The 22,375-nt window shown below is 43.8% G+C and overlaps 1 protein-coding gene across 5 annotated transcripts in view; it reads left to right on the plus strand.

Annotated features, from left to right (window-relative positions):
- LOC130367773 (unconventional myosin-If-like) overlaps positions 1 to 22,375 on the plus strand; it is a 180,814-nt gene that overhangs the window by 106,090 nt on the left and 52,349 nt on the right. For all 5 annotated transcript variants that reach the window (XM_056570537.1, XM_056570554.1, XM_056570565.1 and 2 more), the window contains 5 exons: positions 6,755 to 6,842; positions 15,755 to 15,844; positions 19,000 to 19,131; positions 20,627 to 20,761; positions 20,853 to 20,985. In XM_056570537.1, the coding sequence (XP_056426512.1) occupies positions 6,755 to 6,842; positions 15,755 to 15,844; positions 19,000 to 19,131; positions 20,627 to 20,761; positions 20,853 to 20,985 (578 nt within the window). The remainder of the gene's footprint in view (positions 1 to 6,754; positions 6,843 to 15,754; positions 15,845 to 18,999; positions 19,132 to 20,626; positions 20,762 to 20,852; positions 20,986 to 22,375) is intronic.

A 22,375-nucleotide genomic window follows, 5' to 3' on the forward strand; every position in this document is an offset into this window, starting at 1 on the left:
CAAAGTTTGTCTTTTAATCTTCGGTATTGTGAAGCACTAGTGTCTCCTCATGCTGCTGCCATCTCCAGGCTGTGCCATTCAGACACTATATGGTCTCCTGATGCTTCAGCCAACTACAGGCTGTCATTGAGCCAATATATGGTTCATCGATGCTGCTGGGCCTGGGTCTGGGCCTAAAAATTTTAATGGTAGCACTAGCTACTAGAGATGAGCGAACATTTGAAAAATTCGATTTGGCCGATTTGCTGAATTTTTCTAAACAATTCGGTTCGATCCAAATTTATTCACGGTGAGTTTATATTAAAAACGGATATTTCTGGCCTACAGAGAGCCTCAATGGGGTGGGGGGGGAAAGAAAACTTTACTGTGTTCTAACACGCATATGGAGTGTGCTGGGGTTGTGAAATAATACTGTTATTCAGTATGACATGAAGATTACCGGCATCGCTTTTATAATCACTGCCGCAGAGCGGCACAATGACAGAGCTGGGATGGTGACATCAGTATGAGGAGACCATATAGTGGCTGAATGACACAGCGTGGAGGTGTTGGCAGCATGAGTAGACCATATAGTGGCTGAATGACACAGCTTGGATGAGGCTGAAGCATGAGGAGATATAGTGGCTGAATGAAACTGCGTGGAAGTGTTGGCAGCATGAGAAGACCATATAGTGGCTGAATGACACATCGTGGAGGTGTTGACAGCATGATGAGACCATATAGTGGCTGAATGACACAGCCTGGAGCTGGCAGCAGCATGACTAGACACAAATTTTGAAATTGAAGATTTATGGTAGCTAGTGCTACCATAATTTTTTTTAGGCCCAAGCCCAGCAGCATCAGTAAACCATATATCGGCTGAATGACACAGCCTGGAGTTGGCTGAAGCATGAGGAAACCATACAGTGTCTTAAAGGCACAGCCAGGAGTTGGTAGCAGCATGAGTAGACACTAGGGCTTCACAATCCCTAAGAAAAAAAAGGCAAATTTTGAAGTTTAAACTGAAGATTTTGGGTAGCTAGTGCTACCATAACAACATTTTTATTCCCGGACCCAGGCCCATCAGCACCAGTAAACCATATATTGCCTGAATGACACAGCCTGGAGTTGGCTGAAGCATGAGGAGACCATACAGTGTCTGAATGGCACAGCCAGGAGTTGTCAGCAACATGGGTAGACACTGGGGCTACACAATCCCTAAGATTAAAAAATGAAATTTTAACTGAAGATTTTGGGTAGCTAGTGCTACCATAACAAAATGTTTATTCCCAGACCCAGGCCCAGCAGCATCAGTAAACCATGTATTGTCTGAATAACACAGCCTGGAGTTGGCTGAAGCATGAGGATACCATATAATGTCTGAATGGCAAAGCCTGGAGTTGGCAGCATCATGAGTAGACACCAGGGCTTCACAATCCCTAAGAAAAAAAGACAAATTTTGAAATTCAAATTGAAGATTTAGGGTAGCTAGTGCTACCATAAAAAATGTTTAGGCCCAGGCCCAGCAGCATCAGTAAACCATATATTGGCTGAATGACACAGCCTAGAGTTGGCTGAAGCATGAGGAGACCATATAATGTCTGAATGGCACAGCCTGGAGTTGGCAGCAGCATGAGGAGACCATTGAAATTTATGATTTTGACATTAAAATTTATGATATTGAAATTGAGGGTTTAGAAATTGAACTTTTAACTCCCATGTTTTAGTGTTGCAGGCCCCGGTGTGTGGGTACAAAGGAACAAATCTAACAAGGAGTCACATGGCAGCACAATGACAGAGCCTGGAGGTGGCATTATAAGGAGGAGACCACATAGTGGTTGAATGGCACAGCCTGGAGTTGGCTGAAGCATGAGAAGAGACCATATAGTGGCTGAATGAGACAGCCTGGAGGTGGCATCAGTATGAGGAGACCATATAGTGGCTGAATGACTGCCTGGAGTTTGTGGCAGCATGGGGAGACGATATATTGTGCGTGAATGGCACAACCTGGAGTTGGCGGCAGATGAGGAGACAATAAGGCCTCACAATGTCTAAGAATAAATTGTGAAATTTCCATTGAAGATGTATGGTGCCTAGTGCTACCATAAACATATATAGCTAATGTCCCAGGCCCAGCAGCATCACTAAACCATGTAGTTGCTGAATGACACAGACTGGAGCTGGCTGAAGCATCAGTAAACCATATATTGGATGAATGGCACAGCCTGGAGGTGGCTGAAGCATGAATAGACCATATAGTGGCTGAATGACACAGCCTGGAGTTGGCTGAAGCATGAGAAGACACCATATATTGGCTCAATGAGACTGGTGCGGTGGGTGGCAATACCAGTACCCGGTGGCGAAGGTGGGTGAAAAAAGGTCTCATGTGGAGGAATGTTTGCAACTGGGGAGCAGCGCCTGAAATCTGTTTGGCACTATCAATATTTGTGAAGTATTGGTGTGGCACCATGGTCAATCTACTCTCATGCATCAGGCATTGGTGGTTGTAAATCCTGGCTGATCCATGCCTGATTAATCTTCACAAAGGTCAGTCTCTCCACTTTTTTTGTGGACAGTACTCTTTGGGGTGACTATTGCTCCCGCCACACTAAACACCCGCTCTGATGGCACACTACTGGCCGGGCAGGACAGCTTTTCCAAGGAAAACTCTGATAGTTGCGGCCACAAATATATTTTGGTTGCCCAGAAGTCCATTGGATCTTCAAGGTGTGTTGGCATGGGCAAGTCTAGGTATGTCACCACCTGCTAGTTCAGGTCCTGCTCCAGGTCTACCTGCTGCTAATGAGTTGCTTCACTATGCGGGTGAAGAAAGCTACTCATCAGCGACTGTAGACTCTGGCTGCTGCTGATGGAGCTGGTACTGCTCCTGCCACCCCACCCCTCCCCAGTAGCCATGGCAGTGGAAGGTGAGCGCAGGGGGGCCCCCGATTCAGACCTGTGAGAGGATGGACGATGGCGTCGATAGGCATCGGCCAACTGACTACATAGGATGCCTCTGTAGTAGGTAATTTTGTCCTCCCTCTCAGTAGGTGTAAAAAAGGCCCCTATTTTTTGGCGGTAGCAAGGGAGGTGGAGATCCAGAAGTCATCCCCCTGCCGAATGCTGACAATTCGGTTGTAACTAAGCAAGCAGGTGAGCATGCATCGTGCCCTTTGTGCAAATGACTGGAAGGGACTCCCTGCCTCCATCTCCACTGCATACTGCCACGGTGTGTCTGGGTCCTCTGTCTCGCCTTCCTCATAACCTTCTAGCTCCTCTGGCTGCTTCTGCTCCTCCTCTCCTGTCAGATTCCTAGAGAAACCGCCCATTTGGCAACACCTAAACTGTGCTCCACTCTGCCCCTCCCCCTCCTCCAGTTCATTCCCCACAGGGCTCATGTGGCCGTGAGATGTAGGCACCACGTCTCCAGTGCCCTGATCAGCCATCGTTTCCAGCATGTGTTGTAAGAAATGAAGCAGTGGAATGACGTCGTTCATCCCGTAATCCTGGCGACTTACTAATAATGTGACTTCCTCAAAGGGCCCGAGCAAACGGCCCTTCTGTAGGGGATGGAACAGCATAGGACAGAGGCAATGGGAGGACAGGGACTGCTCCTGGGCCATGCCAACTGAGGGTTGTGTCTGAGGAACCCACCGACTGTTGACTGGGGGTGTCAGATGTCACTTGTGAGGAAGTGGATGACCGTGTTAACCAATCGACGATGGCAGATGGGTTGCTTGTCGAGACACGACCGCTAGCTGATAACGGGAGCTCAGGCCTCTCTCCTGCTGCCACTCACCCCTAGTCTGCTGCGACCTCTGCTTGAAGGATTTAGGCTTCTGCCACTCCTCTGTGCATGTCCTGGCACTTCTCTGCTTGACATACTTAGTGCGTATATGAGGGGGAATACAATACGCTTCACTAGGCTTAAAACAGTATTTGTCTAGAACAGCAGCAGATGTGCACTTTTGGCTGGCCTTTCACAGTATCTAGGCCCTTTACAGATTAACAGGTACAAAATAGTATAAAACTGAGATGTAGGTATATGGTATGCACTGATGAGAGCAGAAAAATGCTCTACAGTACACTTAAATAAGTATCTAAGTACAACACCAGCCGGTGAGTACTTTTGCCTGGACTTTCATAGTATGTAGGCCCTTGACAGATTAACAGGTAAAAAATAGTACACTACTTAGATATACAGATGCGGTATGCACTGATGAGGGCAGAAAAAATGCACTAAAGTACGCCTAAAAACTCTGTATTTGTGTAAAACAACAGCCGGTGATTACTTTTGTCTGTCCTTTCACAGTATGTAGGCCCTTGACAGATTAACAAGTACAAAATAGTACACTACCTAGATATACTTATGCGGTATGCACTGATGAAGGCAGAAAAATGCGCTACAGCACGCCTAAAAACTCAGTATTTTTGTAAAGCACCAGCCGGTGATTACTTTTGTCTGTCCTTTCACAGTATGTAGGCACTCGAAAGAATAACAGGTACAAATTAGTACACTACTTAGATGTACGTATGCAGTACGCATTGATGAGGGCAGAAAAATTAGTTACAGTACGCCTAAAAACTCTTTATTAGTGTAAAACACAAGCCAGTGATGACTTTTGTCTGTCCTTTCACAGTATGTAGGCCCTTGACAGATTAACAGGTACAAAATAGTACACTACTTAGATGTACGTTTGCGGTATACACTTATGAGGGCAGAAAAATGCGAGTACCCTTAAAAAAAAACGTATTTTTGTAAAACACCAGCAGTACACAACAGTGCTGCAGCCAAAAAAAAGCTGTGTACTAAACACAAAATTGCACTCTGTCAAAGACTATTAGGAATGGACTGCTGTGTATTATACCGTCTACAGACTAGTATAACCAGCAAATGATTTTTTTGTGGAACAAAGACACTGAATTGCGCTGAAAAATTATTCCTGCCTCCTCTGCTAAGGTTTATGAAGTTGAGGCAGCTTGTTGAAATGTATGAGGCAACACACAGCTATCTTCCCCTCTCTGTAATATGGGAGGTTAATGCCTGCAGCTGCAGTAAAAACACTTTTCAGTGAAAAAAACAATGCTCTCCATCCACGAGAACGCTGTCAAACGTTGCTGGACTGCGCTTTTCTCTGCTGGAACACACACACACAGCCTCTGTGTCCTATGATCCTTCTGCAGTGTATTGAAATGAAGTGAGAAGCCGGTATTATGGCTGATGATTTTATAGGGCTGTGATATCACAGGGGTGACTGGCTGCTGATAGGCTGCATCCTGCATGTGATTCAGGGTCATCCCGCCTACTTCCCTTCCCGCCTTCCCAGCGTTCCTTGCCCCATGTACTGACATGTAGATCTGCCATTTTAGATGCCCTAGAGCCTTCACCGCAGTAAATGGAGTTTAATGAAACGATTTGCGCAATAGAATCGGGGCGACATTCGCATTCGTCGCGAATCAAATATTTCCTGAAATTCGTAACGAATTTGGGTTTGTCAGCTTCGATTCGCTCTTCTCTACTAGCTACCCTAAATCTTCAATTTAAATTTCCAAATTCGTCTTTTAATCTTAGGGATTGTAAAGCCCTAGTGTCTCCTCATGCTGCTGCCAACTCCAGGCTGTGCCATTCAGACACTATATGGTCTCCTCATGCTTCAGCCAACTCCAGGCTGTGTCTTTCAGCAAATATATGGTTTACTGATGCTGCTGGGCCTGGGTCTGGGCCTAAACATTTTTTATGGTAGCACTAGGTACCCTAAATCTTCAATTTAAATTTCTAAATTTTTCTTTTAATCTCAGGTATTGTGAATCCCTAGTGTCTCCTCATGCTGCTGCCAACTCCAGGCTGTGCCATTCAGACACTAAATGGTCTCCTGATGCTTCAGCCAACTCCAGGCTGTGTCATTCAGCCACTATATGGTCTCCTCATGCTTCAGCCACATCCAAGCTGTGTCATTCAGCCACTATATGGTCTCCTCATGCTGCCAACACCTCCATGCTGTGTAATTTAGCCACTGTTTGGTCTCTTCATGCTGCCAACACCTCCATGCTGTGTTATTCAGCCACTATATGATCTCCTCATGCTTCAGCCACATCCATGCTGTGTCTTTCAGCCACTATATGGTCTCCTGATGCTGCCAACTCCTCCAAGCTGTGTCATTAAGCCACTATATTGTCTCCTCATGCTGCCAACACCTCCACGCTGTGTCATTCAGCCACTATATGGTCTCATCATACTGATGCCACCTCCAGGTTCTGTCATTGTGCCATTGTGATTCTAAAAGCGATGCCTGTAATCTGCATGTCATTCTGAATAACAGTATTATTTCACTACCCCAGCACACTCCATATGCATGTTAGAACACAGCAAAGTGTTCTACACCCCTATTTTTTGTATCGAAAAATTCGGCTAATTCATCTCTAAATCTAAATCATCGATTCCATTTACAAAGAGTGGATTGAGGAGATTACTATATTTGCCCGCAATTTATGAAACTCATTGCGCTACATTGATAAATTTAGCGCTTCTGCGCATAATTTAGAATTCGGCAAAAGGGGTAAACTGCTTCTACCATACACAAATGATACATGTCCCCCAATGAGTCTTAAAACAGTGCAAAATTTGACAGAAAACAGGTGCAAAATGCTTAGTAAATTCTCCCCAAAATACCTACCTTTAGTGACGCTCCAGTCCTCATTGTATAGTATAATGTTAAGTCATGAAAGGTAACCTGTTTATCCTGAGTACATGCTTTCTTTTGTTTTGTCATTGCAGTGGTGAAAGTGGTGCAGGAAAAACAGTGGCTGCTAAATACATCATGGGTTATATATCTAAAGTATCAGGAGGAGGTGAAAAAGTTCAGGTATTCTGCATTTCCAATAGATATTAAATTGTTCTACTGTTAATTTGTTTTGTTTCGAGAAACTATTCTGTGGTCGTGTACAACTTATAGGGGTATTCCAGGCAAAACCTTTTTTTATATATATCAACTGGCTCCGGAAAGTTAAACAGATTTGTAAATTAGAAAATTATATAGGTATGTGCAGCTCACAATTAATACGCACCAAGGTCAAACTGGGCAAGCAACTATACCTTAATTGCTGGAAAAGGGAAAACCAAAAAATACACAATGTAGCCCGGACCTTCTAGGTGAGTAAATGAAAATAGATATACGTGGATCGTGCTTCAATAATAATCAGTATTTATTATAAAAATATGAATAAAATTAGGTACTTCTCACAGGGCCCTTGTGAGGAGAACATACATATTAAAAGGCAACCTAACAATATATTTAGGCATATAATAATTAAAACAATAATCCTAGCATAAGATAACAAAAAAATGAGAACTGTACCAAACAAGTATGTTAAAGAATTGCTCTTATGAATATTTAGGGTAGATATGTCCCTTTTAAATGCAGTATCAAACAGTCTGTAGTATTATAATACTACAGACTGTTTGATACTGCATTTAAAAGGGACATATCTACCCTAAATATTCATAAGAGCAATTCTTTAACATACTTGTTTGGTACAGTTCTCATTTTTTTGTTATCTTATGCTAGGATTATTGTTTTAATTATTATATGCCTAAATATATTGTTAGGTTGCCTTTTAATATGTATGTTCTCCTCACAAGGGCCCTGTGAGAACTACCTAATTTTATTCATATTTTTATAATAAATACTGATTATTATTGAAGCACAATCCACGTATATCTATTTTCATTTACTCACCTAGAAGGTCCGGGCTACATTGTGTATTTTTTGATTTGTAAATTACTTCTATTAAAAAATCTTAAACCTTCCAATAGTTATAAGCTTCTGAAGTTTTCTGTCTAACTGCTCAATGATGATGTCATGTCCCGGGACGTGAGTCATCAGAGAGCAGTTAGACAGAAAACAACAACTCAACTTCAGAAGCTAATAACTATTGGAAGGATTAAGATTTTTTAATAGAAGTATTTTACAAATCTGTTTAACTTTCTGGAGCCAGTTGATATATATAAAAAAAGTTTTGGCCTGGAATACCCCTTTAATTTTCACTACTGCAATAAATATTATAATGCGAGATTCACACATTGGCCCTTATTTACTATTGTGAACCTTAATCTATAAGCTTAAATAAGCTATGGTCATCCACTACTGTGCCCACTTCATAGTCAGGTAGAGACTCAAGACGTACCTTTATTATGCCTCTCCACTTTGCCTTATTTATGTAAAATTAAATGTTATTAATTTGGTAAATTAGTTCATATTCATCCTGGCCTGTTTATTAGTGAATGGCCATTAGTTACATCACTGCAGATGCAGATACTAAGGGCAAAGCAATGCCCCTGTGCACTTCATGCCCTAATTTGTGTGAATGATTAATTTTTTTTAACCTGCTGTCAGCTTCCCTTTTTATCACGTGGCATCTGTCCAAGTATCATTCACATTAAAGCCAGGACCCAAGGTTTGCCATCAGAACATTGCCAAGAGCATCAGAATGCCACCACCAGCTTACCTTCTTCTTAAAGTGCATTCTGGTGCCATCGCCAGGTAAGTGACATATGGCACAAGGAAGAGGCATAATAAAGGTACAGGCCAGCATTTATCATTGTAGGTGTAAGTGAAGCATTTATCATTGTAGGTGTAAGTGAAGCATTTATCATTGTAAGTGTAAGTGAAGCATTTATCATTGTAGGTGTAAGTGAAGCATTTTTCTACACCTTTTTTTGTGTGTGCTGGTAATGTGTAGGAGCACCACATTTATTAAATGGTCACAGAGCATTTGATACATTTTGTGCAGGTCACATTTACTGAAATTTCTCTCACTTACACAAAAAGTCTGGGCTGGGGTAGTTTTAGAGACTTTCTAGTGGCTTTGCGCCTTTTTTGTGCCTTTCCACAAAAAGGCGCAGTTCATGAAACCCTTCCATATCATGTGTATTGCCAAAATCAGTGGACTACAATGGACTACAACCAGGGCCGGACTGGGGACAAAAACCAGCCCTGGAAATGATTGCATACCAGCCCCACAGCACTGTGTCATTGTGCCAGCCAACAGCCGGCATGCGGGCAGGCATATATATATATATATATATATATATATATATATATATATACATATATATATATATGTATATATAGTTTTTTCAAGAAAACAGCACCTGAATGCATTGAAGAGTACAAGCAAGTGTAGGAATCCTAGTCACAAATCCACAGCGAATTTTATAAAGAAAAAATAAAAAGTGGGTTTTATTCCAACATGTGTAGAGTTACAGGCAACGTTTCTGCTGCTCACCCAGACATTGGGGGAGATTTATCAAAATCTGTCCTGAGGAAAAGTTGCCTAGTTGCCCACAGCAGCCAATCAGATCGCTTCTTTTATTTTGCAAAGGCCCTTGATTGGCTGCTGTGGGCAACTAGGCAACTTTTCCTCAGGACAGATTTTGATAAATCCCCCCCAATGTCTGGGTGAGCAGCAGAAACGTTGCCTCTAACTTTACACATGTTGGAATAAAACCCACTTTTTATTTTTGCAAGAAACACAGATGTGCTGCAGTGATTCCTTCTCTCTCTTTCTCTCTCTCTCCATATACACACACACACATCTATATTCATTTGTTTATTAATATATATAAATATAATGTCACCCATAGAATACAGCCAGTGGTATTGCTAGGGTTGGTGTCACCCGGTGCGGTAGAAAATAGTTTCACCACATACCTACACACCCCCACCAAAGTAATTTTTTGGCCAGTTGTGACAGACGCCACTGGTGTAGCGCATTGTGAGAAATTCCAGTATAATAATCAAATATACCAATTGCCAGAGAATGGGAAAGCACTAAAGAAGTCTTCACCATTTAAAACTATAGCTCCCAGAATGACTTAAAGTGGTACTCCGGTGGAAAACGTTTTCTTTCAAATAAACTGGTACCAGAAAGTTAAACAGATTTGTAAATGACTTCTATTTAAAAATCTTAATCCTTCCAGTACTTATCAGCTGCTATATGCTCCTCAGGAAGTTCTTTTCTTTTTGAATTTCCTTTCTTTCTGACCACAGTGCTCTCTGCTGACACCTCTGTCCATGTCAGGAACTGTCCAGAGCAGGAGAGGTTTGCTTTTGGGATTTGCTCCTACTCTGGACAGTTCCTAAAATGGACAGAGGTGTCAGCAGAGAGAACTGGGGGTCAGACAGAAAGGAAATTCAAAAAGAAAAGAACGTCCTGTGGAGCATACAGCAGCTGATAAGTACTGAAAGGATTTTCAAATAGAAGTAATTTACAAATCTGTTTAACTTTCTGGCACCAGTTAAAACATTTTTTTTTCCAGCAGAGTACCCCTTTAAGCAGTGGTAAGGTTATGCTGGGAGTTGTAGTTTCACTCATAATAACTGTAGAACTTACGAGTGACTACAGCTCTGATAGGACATAATGAGGAGAATACACAATGATATCAGTGACTACAGGTGACGTCTTCTCTATAGTGAGGAGAATACACAATGCTTTCAGTGACTATGGGTGACATTTTCTCTATAGTGAGGAGAATACACAATGATATCAGTGACTATAGGTGACGTCTTCTCTATAGTCTTTCCTTATCTAATTCAGATGGTACATACCGCCAGGACTTGTTCCAGCTAAATGTTCACTCAGCAGAACTTGATGCCCAGAAGACTCCTCACTGTCAGTGGATTCTGATCCTCTATCTGAAAACAATAATCATTATGCTACTGCCACACACCGTACCCTCTGTATATAAAACTGCCACACACCGTACCCTCTATATATAAAACCGCTAGAGATGAGCGAACTTACAGTAAATTCGATTTGTCACGAACTTCTCGGCTCGGCGGTTGATGTCTTTATCCTGTATAAATTAGTTCAGCTTTCAGGTGCTCCGGTGGGCTGGAAAAGGTGGATACAGTCCTAGGAAAGAGTCTCCTAGGACTGTATCCACCTTTTCCAGCCCACCGGAGCACCTGAAAGCTGAACTAATTTATGCAGGAAAAGTCATCAACTGCCGAGCCGAGAAGTTCGTGGCGAATCAAATTTACTGCAAGTTCGCTCATCTCTAAAAACCGCCACACACCGTACCCTCTGTATATAAAACCGCCACACACCGTAACCTCTGAATATATTACTACAACACACTGAACCCTTCGAATATAATACTACCACATACTGTGCTCTCTGAATATAACCTTGCCCTGCACCCTCTGAATACAATACCGTAATGTATTGTGGACCATAAAAACCATACTACCCCAAAAATTCCTTATAATATACACTATAGCCGACATGTATAATTGTCTTTAGACTGTTTTTTGTGTCTAAAAATGGTGCAAAAAAGGCGCAAGCAGGGTTTATTTGCCCCTTTTTTCCGCTTCAGTTGCAATCCACTGATTTTGGCAATACACATGATATGGACGGGTTTTATGAACTGCGCCTTTTTATGAAAAGGTGCAAAAAAGGCGCAAAGCCACTGAAAAGTCTCTAAAACTACACCATCCCAGACTTAGCTTTTTAGTGCATGTGAAGAGAGAAATTTTAGAAAATGTGACCTGCACAACATTTATCAAATGGTCTTCTACCTTTTAATAAATTTGGTGTTCCTACACAGAAAAATACTTCACTTACACCTACAATGATAAATGCCGGCCTATACCTCTGAAATGCAAAACACTCTGTGCCCCTCACATATAATGCACCCTGTCCTGTGCCCTTCACATAAAATGCACCCTGTCCTGTGCCCCTCACATATAATGCACCCTGTCCTGTGCCCCTCACATATAATGCACCCTGTCCTGTGCCCCTCACATATAATGCCCTCTGTCCTGTGCCCCTCACATATAATGCCCTCTGTCCTGTGCCCCTCACATATAATGCCCTCTGTCCTGTGCCCCTCACATATAATGCCCTCTGTCCTGTGCCCCTCACTTATAATGCCCTCTGTCCTGTACCCCTCACATATAATGCCCTCTGTCCTGTGCCCCTCACATATAATGCCCTCTGTCCTGTGCCCCTTTTATATAATGCCCTCTGTCCTGTGCCCCTGACATATAATGCCCTCTGTCCTGTGCCCCTCACATATAATGCCCTCTGTACTGTGCCCCTCACATATAATGCCCTCTGTCCTGTGCCCCTCACATATAATGCCCTCTGTCCTGTGCCCATCAGATATAATGCCCCATGTCCTGTGCCCCTCGCATATAATGCACCCTGAGGGCCACATGACAGTGGGGCATTATATGTGAGGGACACATGTCAGGGGGCATTGTATGTGGGGGCACATGACAGGGGGCATTATAAGTGAGGGGCACATGTCAGGGGGGCATTATATATAAGGGGCAATGACAGGGGGCATTATATGGGCACATGATGGGGGGGGGGGTCCTGTCATTTGCCCCCCCATATAATGCCCTCCTGCCATGTTCCCCTTATATATAATACCCCATGTCCTGTGCCCCTCACAATATAATGCCCCCCTGACATGTGCCCCTCACTTATAATGCCCCCTGTCATGTGCCCCCACATATAATGCCTCCTGACATGTGCCCCTCACATATAATGCCCCCCTATCATGTGTCCCTCAGGGTGCATTATATGCAAGGGGCACAGGACATGGGGCATTATATCTGAGGGGCACAGGACAGAGGGCATAATATATAAGGGGCACATGACAGGGGGCATTATATGGGCACATGACAGGGGGGGTTCTGTCATTTGCCCCCACATATAATGCCCCCCTGCCATGTGCCCCTCATATATAATGCCCCCCTGACATGTGCCCCTTATATATAATGCCCCATGTCCTGTGCCCCTCACAATATAATGCCCCCCTGTCGTGTGCCCATATAATGCCCCCCTGTCATGTGCCCCTTATATATAATGCCCTCTGTCCTGTGCCCCTCAGATATAATGCCCCCTGACATGTGCCCCTCACATATAATGCCCCCCTATCATGTGCCCCTCAGGGTGCATTATATGCGAGGGGTACAGGACATGGGGCATTATATCTGAGGGGCACAGGACATAGGGCATTATATATAAGGGGCACATGCGGGGGGCATTATATGTGCACATGACAGGGGGGGGTCCTGTCATTTGCCCCCACATATAATGCCCCCCTGCCATGTGAGCCTCATATATAATGCCCCCCTGACATGTGCCGCTTATATATAATACCCCATGTCCTGTGCCCCTCACAATATAATGCCCCCCTGTCATGTGCCCATATAATGCCCCCCTGTCATGTGCCCCTTATATATAATGTCCTCTGTCCTGTGCCCCTCAGATATAATGCCCCCTGACATGTGCCCCTCACATATAATGCCCCCTATCATGTGCCCCTCAGGGTGCATTATATGCGAGGGGTACAGGACATGGGGCATTATATCTGAGGGGCACAGGACAGAGGGCATTATATATAAGGGGCACATGCGGGGGGGCATTATATGTGCACATGACAGGGGGGGTCCTGTCATTTGCCCCCACATATAATGCCCCTCTGCCATGCGCCCCTCATATATAATGCCCCCCCTGATATGTGCCCCTCACTTATCATTTGCTTCCCCCCTTCTCACACCCATCACCTTTCTCACACGCTGCGGGCTGCGGCTGCTCTGTTCTTAACAGCCGCGGGGACGTGATTTACGGGCACCGGCGCGATGGTGTGATGTCATTGCGCCGGCCTGCCATGGATGGCGTCACTGCGGCTGTCACTGACACTTCAAGAATGGAGCAGCCGCCGCCCGCAGCGTGTGAGAAAGGTGACGGAGTGGTGGAGCGGGACAGCTGACAGCTCCCGCTCCACCATGCTAACAGGAGCTTATAGCTCCTTCACTATGCGGCCGCTGCTGCTCTGCATACAAGGGCCTGATACTAGTATCAGGCCCTTGTATGCTAGTGTAGTGTACCGTGCATGGTCGGCCGCCGGAGCACCCGACCGCACTGCGCCGCAGCCGCGCTGAATATGTAAAAACGAGGTCAGTCTGATGGTGCCTGAATTGCTCAGGCACCATCAGACTGACCCATTTTTATATATTGCCGGCCCCAGGGTGAGCGGCCCACCAGGAATTTTCCCGGTATCCCGCCAAGCCAGACCGGCCCTGACTACAACTCAAAATCAGGAGAAATGTGTAAACCAAAAGGAACAAATAAACCCTGCTTGTGCCTTTTTTGCACCTTTTCTAGACACAAAAAACTGTCTAAAGACAATGATAAATGTCGGCCACAATGTTCATCACAATCCCGTGCCTTATTAGTCAATATCAGCAGGTTAGATTCTTTCTAACCTGCTGTCAGTTTACCTTTAATGCAGATGAAGAACCCTCTCATACCAATGGGTCCCTTTTCAACAGAATAGCAAACGGCCATGCTACAAAAACTGAAGAAAGAATGGTTTGAGGAATACGTTCAAATAGTCCAAGGTGTTGACTTGGCTGCCAAATGCCAAACTTAATTTGATTGACCATCTGTGGCAAGTGCTGGAAAAAAGTCCAAACTATAAAGGTGTCTCCTGACAAATGAGAGAAGAAGTAGGACCACAACGATAGACAGTTTAACGGTGGATTTAGACACACTGTTTATCTGTATGCAAAAAAAAAACACCCCTGCAGCTATCTTTGTCATTTCTCAATCCTTACCCCTCACTGCAGCTTTTTGATTCCTGTGACACTCTGACTGGCATGAACTGGCAGCTCAGCAAGTCACTGGCTGACAGGTATTACTGCGGCGGCCAGTGACTGGCTAAGCAGGTAGTTCCTGTGGGATGGATGCATCATAGAAATAGTAGGGTCTGGCGGAGACATCGAAACGGCTGCTGCGGGGGGATTGGAGAAGCTATCATTTCTTTCTCATTTTTATGCCAATTTCTAATTCTTTTTCTGAGACTGGAATATCCATTTGAGTTAAACTTTTTCTTTGCTTTAATTTTGATATTTTGGCAAGTAAAACCAGAGACATATTTTCTTTATGTGTTTCAGTAGATCAGCCATGTCCCCCTTCTCCTCCACATGTCCCCCTTCCCCGCCTCTGCAAAACAGTTTTAGGAACCTGCAGAAATTCCTGCAGACAAATGGACATTTCTTTAAAGCATTCTGGATTACAGCAAGAGGAGCTATATAGTTTTATCTGATAAGATTCAGTCAAACTTAGAATACATTTCTTTACATCTCTCCTCACTAACAGACAAAAAAATTGTTTTCCATCAGAGTATCCCTTAAAGGGGTACTTCTCTGGAAAACATTTTTTTTAAATCAACTGGTGCCAGAAAGTTAAACAGATTTGTAAATTACTCCTTTTTAAAAAAAAAAAATTTAAAGTTATTTTCTTTTTGGATTTCCTTTCTGTCTAACCACAGTGCTCTCTGCTGACACCTCTCTCCATGTCAGGAACTGTCCAGAGCAGGATAGGTTTGCTATGGGGATTTGCTACTAAAATGGACAGAGGAGTCAGCAGAGAGCACTGTGGTCAGACAGAAAGGAAATCTGAAAGGAAAAGAATATCCTGTGGAGCATACAGCTGATAAGTACTGGAAGGATTAATATTTTTAAATATAAGTAATTTACAAATCTGTTGAACTTTCTGACACCATTTGATTAAAAAAAAAATATATTTTCCAGTGCAGTACCCCTTTAATACTATATGTTACATACAAAGCTATACAAATATACACATATAAAAAAAACATGAATGCAATAATATTATGCCAGTTTGTTTGTAAAGAGAAATAAATGTAAAGAGATACAACAGAAATAATATGTGGCTACCTGTATTACTATTTCAGCATGTTAAAGACATAATACTTCAATCCAATCCTTTGCTGGAAGCTTTTGGCAATGCAAAAACTGTCCGAAACAACAATTCAAGTCGATTTGTAAGTAATAGAGCTGTTAAGAACCTTAATTCACTTATTACGTATGTGGGCATTAGGGATGAGCGAATCAAATCTGACGAATTTGAATTTGGTACGAATTTCAGGAAAAATTTGCTTCGAAATGAATTCAAATATCACCGTGATTCCATTGCAGATCCACATGATCCACATGTGATGGGGCAAGGAACTCTGGGAAGGCGGGATGACCTTGAATCACATGCAGCATGCAGCCTATTAGCAGCCAGACATCCCTGTGATATCACAGCCCTATATAATCGGCAGCCATCTTGCGGCCAGGCATTCAAGCGTTTTATTTCAGACAGAGCGTTTCATTACAGGGAGAGATAGAGCAGAGTGTGCCTTGCACAGAAAAACAGCTTAACAGCAGCGATTCAGCACAAGCCAAAATCATTGCAGAAAAGCACTGACAGGGAAGGGAGAGAGAAAGTAAACTTTTGAGTGTAATACACAGCGACTCCAGGGGCGGACTGATCAGACGTCGTCCAAGGGCCCGGCCGGGTTAAGGGCCCGTCGCTGCCGCTACTGAGGATCTGGGACACTCGTCCCAGATCCCCAGCAGACAGCGCTGCCTTCTCCGGTGTGTGCGATACACGCACATACAGGAGAAGGCTTCCCCTCTGTCTGAGTGGCATCTGCAGCTTACACAGAGGAGACGTGACCTCCGCCCCCACGCAGCACGCAGTACAGGCGCCGATGACGTCACTCATCGACGCCTGTTCTGTGGAGGGGAGAAGACGGGGGCCCTGCTGTTGAGGAGATCGCTGCGTGGGCCATCAGGGGAGCATATTTTTTCTTTTTTTTTTTTTAAACTCTGCCTATACCTATAGGGAAAGGGGAGGAAAGAGGGGTAACTCTGCCTATACCTATGGGGAAAGGGGGATGTAACTGCCTATACCAATAGGTAAGGGGGGGGGGACTCTGCCTATACCTATGGGAAACAGGGGGGTAACTCTGCCTATACCTATGGGGAAAGGGGGGGTAACTGCCTATACCTATGGGGAAAAAGGGGTTTAACTCTGCCTATACCTATGGGGAATGGGGCGTTTAACTCTGCCTATACCTACGGGGAAAAGGGGGGGGGGGACTCTGCTGCCTATACCTATACCTGCTGACTATATACCTGTGGGTAAGAGGAATCGTAACAACCAGATATCAGTGTATCACTACTTTTCGAGGGAGATTAAAGGGGTATCCGTCCTTAGACATCTTATCCTCTATCCAAAGGAGGGGGAGTGGAGTAGTGTCACAAGGGGGCATGACGTCATGTCGCCATCTCAGAAACCCAGCGTTTCCGAGACTGGAGAAGCACAGAATGCTGGGTGCTGCAAGGAGATCGCGAGGGGTCCCAGCGGCAAGCCCCCCGTGATCAGATATCTTATCCCCTATCCTTTGGCTAGAGGATAAGATGTCTAAGGGCGGAATACAGCTTTGACAGAGGACTGTATAAAATCTAAAAAAATTTATTAAAATTTTTACTTTATGGAGAAAAAAAGTACAGTAAATATACTAACTGACTTTAATGGCACTGTTAGATGCAAAAACATTTTATATGTTGTTAATGATGAAAATTACAGACCTTGTAATATGGTAGTTAAAAAAAATTGTGAATATTTAATAAAGAAAACGGCTGCTGAAAACCCCATCACTAGGGGTCCCTATACTTACTGGGACACTAACCAGTCCTACAGCAGTATCAAACATTTCCATGAGTCATGGACAAGGCTGCACCAATCACCTTCCGCCACTACAGGGAGGGAGGGACACGTCCTCTTCCCCTGAGAGGATTTCTAACACTGTGAGCTACTGAAAAGAGGTATTTTTATGATAAATATAGGTGATAGAGTCATAAAAATAGAGGTACATTGTCAGGATTAGGTACTGAATAACATATTAATATTTTCAATTTTTTTGTGGGTTCTGACAGGTACGCTTTAAAGGGGTACTCAGCCCCTAGACATCTTATCCCCTATCCAAAGGATAGGGGATAAGATGTCTGATTGCGGGGGTCCAGCTGCTGGACCCCGCTGTCATTACTGCACAGAGCAAACTTGCTCTGTGCGTAATGACAGGTGATACAGATGCCGGAGCATCATGACATCAAGGCTCCGCCCCTCGTGATGTCACGGCCTGCCCCCTCAATGCAAGTCTATGGGAGGGGGCGTGGTGGCTGTCACGCCCCCTCCCATAGACTTGCATTAAGGGGGCGGGCCGTGACATCACGAGGCGCGAAGCTGTGACGTTACGATGTTCCGGCCCCTGTATCACCCGTCATTACGCACAGAGCGAGTTTGCTCTGCGCAGTAATGACAGTGGGGTGCTGAAGCCGAGATCCAGGGGGTCCCCAGCAGCGGGACCCCGTGATCAGACATCTTATCCCCTATCCTTTGACATCTTATCCCCTACCACTTTAAGGCACTTGACCCCTTTAAAAGGGAAACCGACAGCAGGGTCACCTGCACTAACCTCAGCCCTCTGCCCCCTTCCCAGACATGCTGAGGAAGAGGGATAAATATTTATGGTGGTAATGAAGTTATTGGCCATAAGAGCCGGGGTTATTACCTTGGCTGGCAGGTGAAAGCTAAAAAAAAAAGTAAAAAAAATTCCATAGCAACAAGATGAAATCTAATTAACAGCTGCACCAATTTTCACCCGGTAAAAAGAAATAGAAACAGGTTCAACTGGTACTTTCTACCTGTATATTCAGGTTAGGTGTGGGTGACCCTGCTGTCAGTTGCCAACAAAGCAATAATTTTATTATATATATATATATATATATATATATATATATATATATATATATACAGTATATATATATGCTATTGATTACCTTTTATTAACACTTTCATTGGGGAGTCGAAAAAAAGAAAATCTTTCCATACGCTTTTTCTTTTTGTTGTAGAACCATGTAGCATAAATAACGTAATACCAAGTATGCATCTTATTCTTCACATAATAAAAGTATAAAAATGTAATTTGTATTTATGTCACAACATTCCAAGAGCCATACATTTGAGGGCATGTTATGACACAAAAAATTACAGCTTATTATTCTACACAAGAACCAGAAAATTAAAAATAATCCTTTATTTCAGATTTCTATAAATCACTGTAAATTTTTTTTTTTATTGTGGCAGGGTAAATATTTTGAGATACAGTTCAGTCGTGGAGGGGAGCCTGATGGAGGTAAAATATCAAATTTCCTTCTGGAAAAATCTCGTGTTGTCAATCAAAATGAGAATGAGCGCAACTTCCATGTCTTTTATCAGGTAAACATTAATACAATTCTGGTACTGAAGTTGAATTGACTCATTTGTAGTGAATTATTTCTAACTACAGGGTGGGCCATTTATATGGATACACCTTAATAAAATGGGAATGGTCGGTGATATTAACTTCCTGTTTGTGGCACATTAGTATATGTGAGGGGGGAAACTTTTCAAGGTGGGTGGTGACCATGGCGGCCATTTTGAATCCAACTTTTGTTTTTTCAATAGGAAGAGGGTCATGTGACACATCAAACTTATTGGGAATTTCACAAGAAAAACAATTATATGCTTGGTTTTAACGCAACTTTATTCTTTCATGAGTTATTTACAAGTTTCTGACCACTTATAAAATGTGTTCAATGTGCTGCCCATTGTGTTGGATTGTCAATGCAACCCTCTTCTCCCACTCTTCACACACTGATAACAACACCGCAGGAGAAATTCTAGCACAGGCTTCCAGTATCCGTAGTTTCAGGTGCTGCACATCTCGTATCTTCACAGCATAGAGAATTGCCTTCAGATGACCCCAAAGATAAAAGTCTAAGGGGTCAGATCGGGAGACCTTGGGGGCCATTCAACTGGCCCACAACGACCAATCCACTTTCCAGGAAACTGTTCATCTAGGAATGCTCGGACCTGACACCCATAATGTGGTGGTGCACCATCTTGCTGGAAAAACTCAGGGAACGTGCCAGCTTCAGTGCATAAAGAGGGAAACACATCATCATGTAGCAATTTCACATATCCATTGGCCTTGAGGTTTCCATTGATGAAGAATGGCCCTACTATCTTTGTACCCCATATACCACACCATACCATCAATTTTTGTGTTCCAACAGTCTTGGAGGGATCTATCCAATGTGGGTTAGTGTCAGACCAACAGCGGTGGTTTTGTTTGTTAACTTCACAATTCACATAAAAGTTTGCCTCATCACTGAACAAAATCTTCTGAGTAAACTGAGGGTCCTGTACCAATTTTTGTTTTGCCCCTTCTGCAGCACCTGAAACTACGGATACTGGAAGCCTGTGCTAGCATTTCTCCTGCGGTGTTGCTATCAGTGTGTGAAGAGTGGGAGAAGAGGGTTGCATTGACAATCCAACACAATGGGCAGCACATTGAACACATTTTATAAGTGGTAGAAACTTGTAAATAACTCATGAAAGAATAAAGTTATTTTAAAACCAAGCACATCATTGTTTTTCTTGTGAAATTCCCAATAAGTTTGATGTGTCACATGACCCTCTTCCTATTGAAAAAACAAAAGTTGGATTCAAAATGGCCGCCATGATCACCACCCATCTTGAAAAGTTTCCCCCTCACATATACTAATGTGCCACAAACAGGAAGTTAATATCACCAACCATTCCTATTTAATTAAGGTGTATCCATATAAATGGCCCACCCTGTATATTATGAGCTAAGTAGAAACATAGAATGTGGAGCAGAAGAGTATAGCTTTGGTGTAGAGTATGACCCCAGTATTGTCTTTACCAGCTGATTGAGGGGGCATCCGAGGAACAAAAACAGAATCTGGGCATCATGTCTCCTGATTACTATTTCTACATGAACCAGTCAGAAACCTATAAGGTCGATGGAACCAATGATAAGAATGATTTCTATGAGACAATGGTAAGTTCTCAATTACGTGTTGGATAAAAACTAACTTGCCTTTTGCCGTTCTCTTATATTTGGTCACTATTTTCATCCTTGTTCCTTACAGAATGCCATGCAGGTTATTGGTATTTCATGGGAAGAGCAACAACTGGTCCTGCAAATAACAGCAGGAATCTTGCATCTTGGAAATATCAGCTTTCAAGAGCAGGGGAATTATGCTATGGTAGACAGTACTGACCGTGAGTAGTACTACTTCATTTCTCTATCCAACAAGCAAGTAATGACATTGCTATAACAGGCTCTGTTCATATTATATCACAGCTATATATCTCTGGCATCTTCTTATACATACTTCCAACATGGCATACAGTGGCATATGACATCCTTATTTACAATGTTGAAAAGACATTGGGGGGAATGTTTCATCTGCCTGGGTATACATCATATGCACTTCCCTCACACCTATCGCAGAGGTGCACTTTTTTTATGAATATTAGATTAGATGTGAGGGTGTGCAAAAATTTGAGTGCTTGCTCAAAAATTTGGTAACATTTTTTTAAAGACTCATAGTTGATAAGTCCCAAACCACTGCAAAAAGCTACTCATGTCACACTGCATTCAAGTTGTCTAAATGCATTGCACAAAATTTTGCAACTTTCTTGATCATTACGCAACAAATTTGTGACTTTTGTCACCAAAAAACTGCATAAACCACAGAAACCCAATGACATCTATGAAGCTGTCACCTGGTTTAAAGGAGATATCCGCTGGAATGTTTTATCATTCAAAAAACAAAATAACAAACTGTAACTTACCTTCTGGGCCTGGTCTTCTTCTGCATCTTGAAGCCCAATGCATCAATCTGTGATCAGCTTATTACCGGCCACAGTGATGTCCCGCCTTGGCCGGTGATAGGATGAGCACAGTGTCAAGTAAGGAGCCTAGGCCCGCATTCTCCCTGCTGCCCAGGCCTGTTACATGACACTGCGCTCAGCCTTTCACCGGCCAAGGCGGGACATCACTGTGGCCGGTAATAAGCTGATCGCAGTGTAACGTGTCAGGCTCCAAGATGCGTAAGTCCGGGTCAAGAAGACCGATATCAGCACATTGGGTTGGGGCGACAGAAGATGCGTTTTTTTTTTTTTTGGCGCCCTGGAGGATATCTCCTTTAACCTCTTCAGGACATAGGGCGTATGGATACGCCCTGAATCCCGAGTCCTTAAGGACCGAGGGCGTATCCATACGCCCGTGGGAATTCCGGCCCCCACCGCTAGCCGGTTGGGGACCGGAGCCGGATGCCTGCCGAAATCGTTCAGCAGGCATCCCGGCATATCGCCCAGGGGGGTCATTATGCCCCCCCATGTCGGCGATCGCCGCAGATCGCTGGACAATTCAGTCCAGCGATCTGCGGCGATTCCGGGTCAATCGGGTCTCCAGTGACCCGGAATTACTGGCTGTTCGGGGCCGTCTCTGACGGCCCCGAACAGCCAGAGCCTGCAGGGGTGAGGTGGCACTGGTGCCACCTCACGATCGCCCTGATTCGTCGGCCGGATTACCGGCCAACCAATCAGGGCGCCTGCTGCGGGTGTCACTCCCGCACCCGCTCCGCCCCTCTTCTGGAGGACGTGA

Source organism: Hyla sarda, chromosome 1 (genome assembly GCF_029499605.1).
Source record: "Hyla sarda isolate aHylSar1 chromosome 1, aHylSar1.hap1, whole genome shotgun sequence".
In the NCBI taxonomy this organism is placed as follows: Eukaryota; Metazoa; Chordata; class Amphibia; order Anura; family Hylidae; genus Hyla; species Hyla sarda.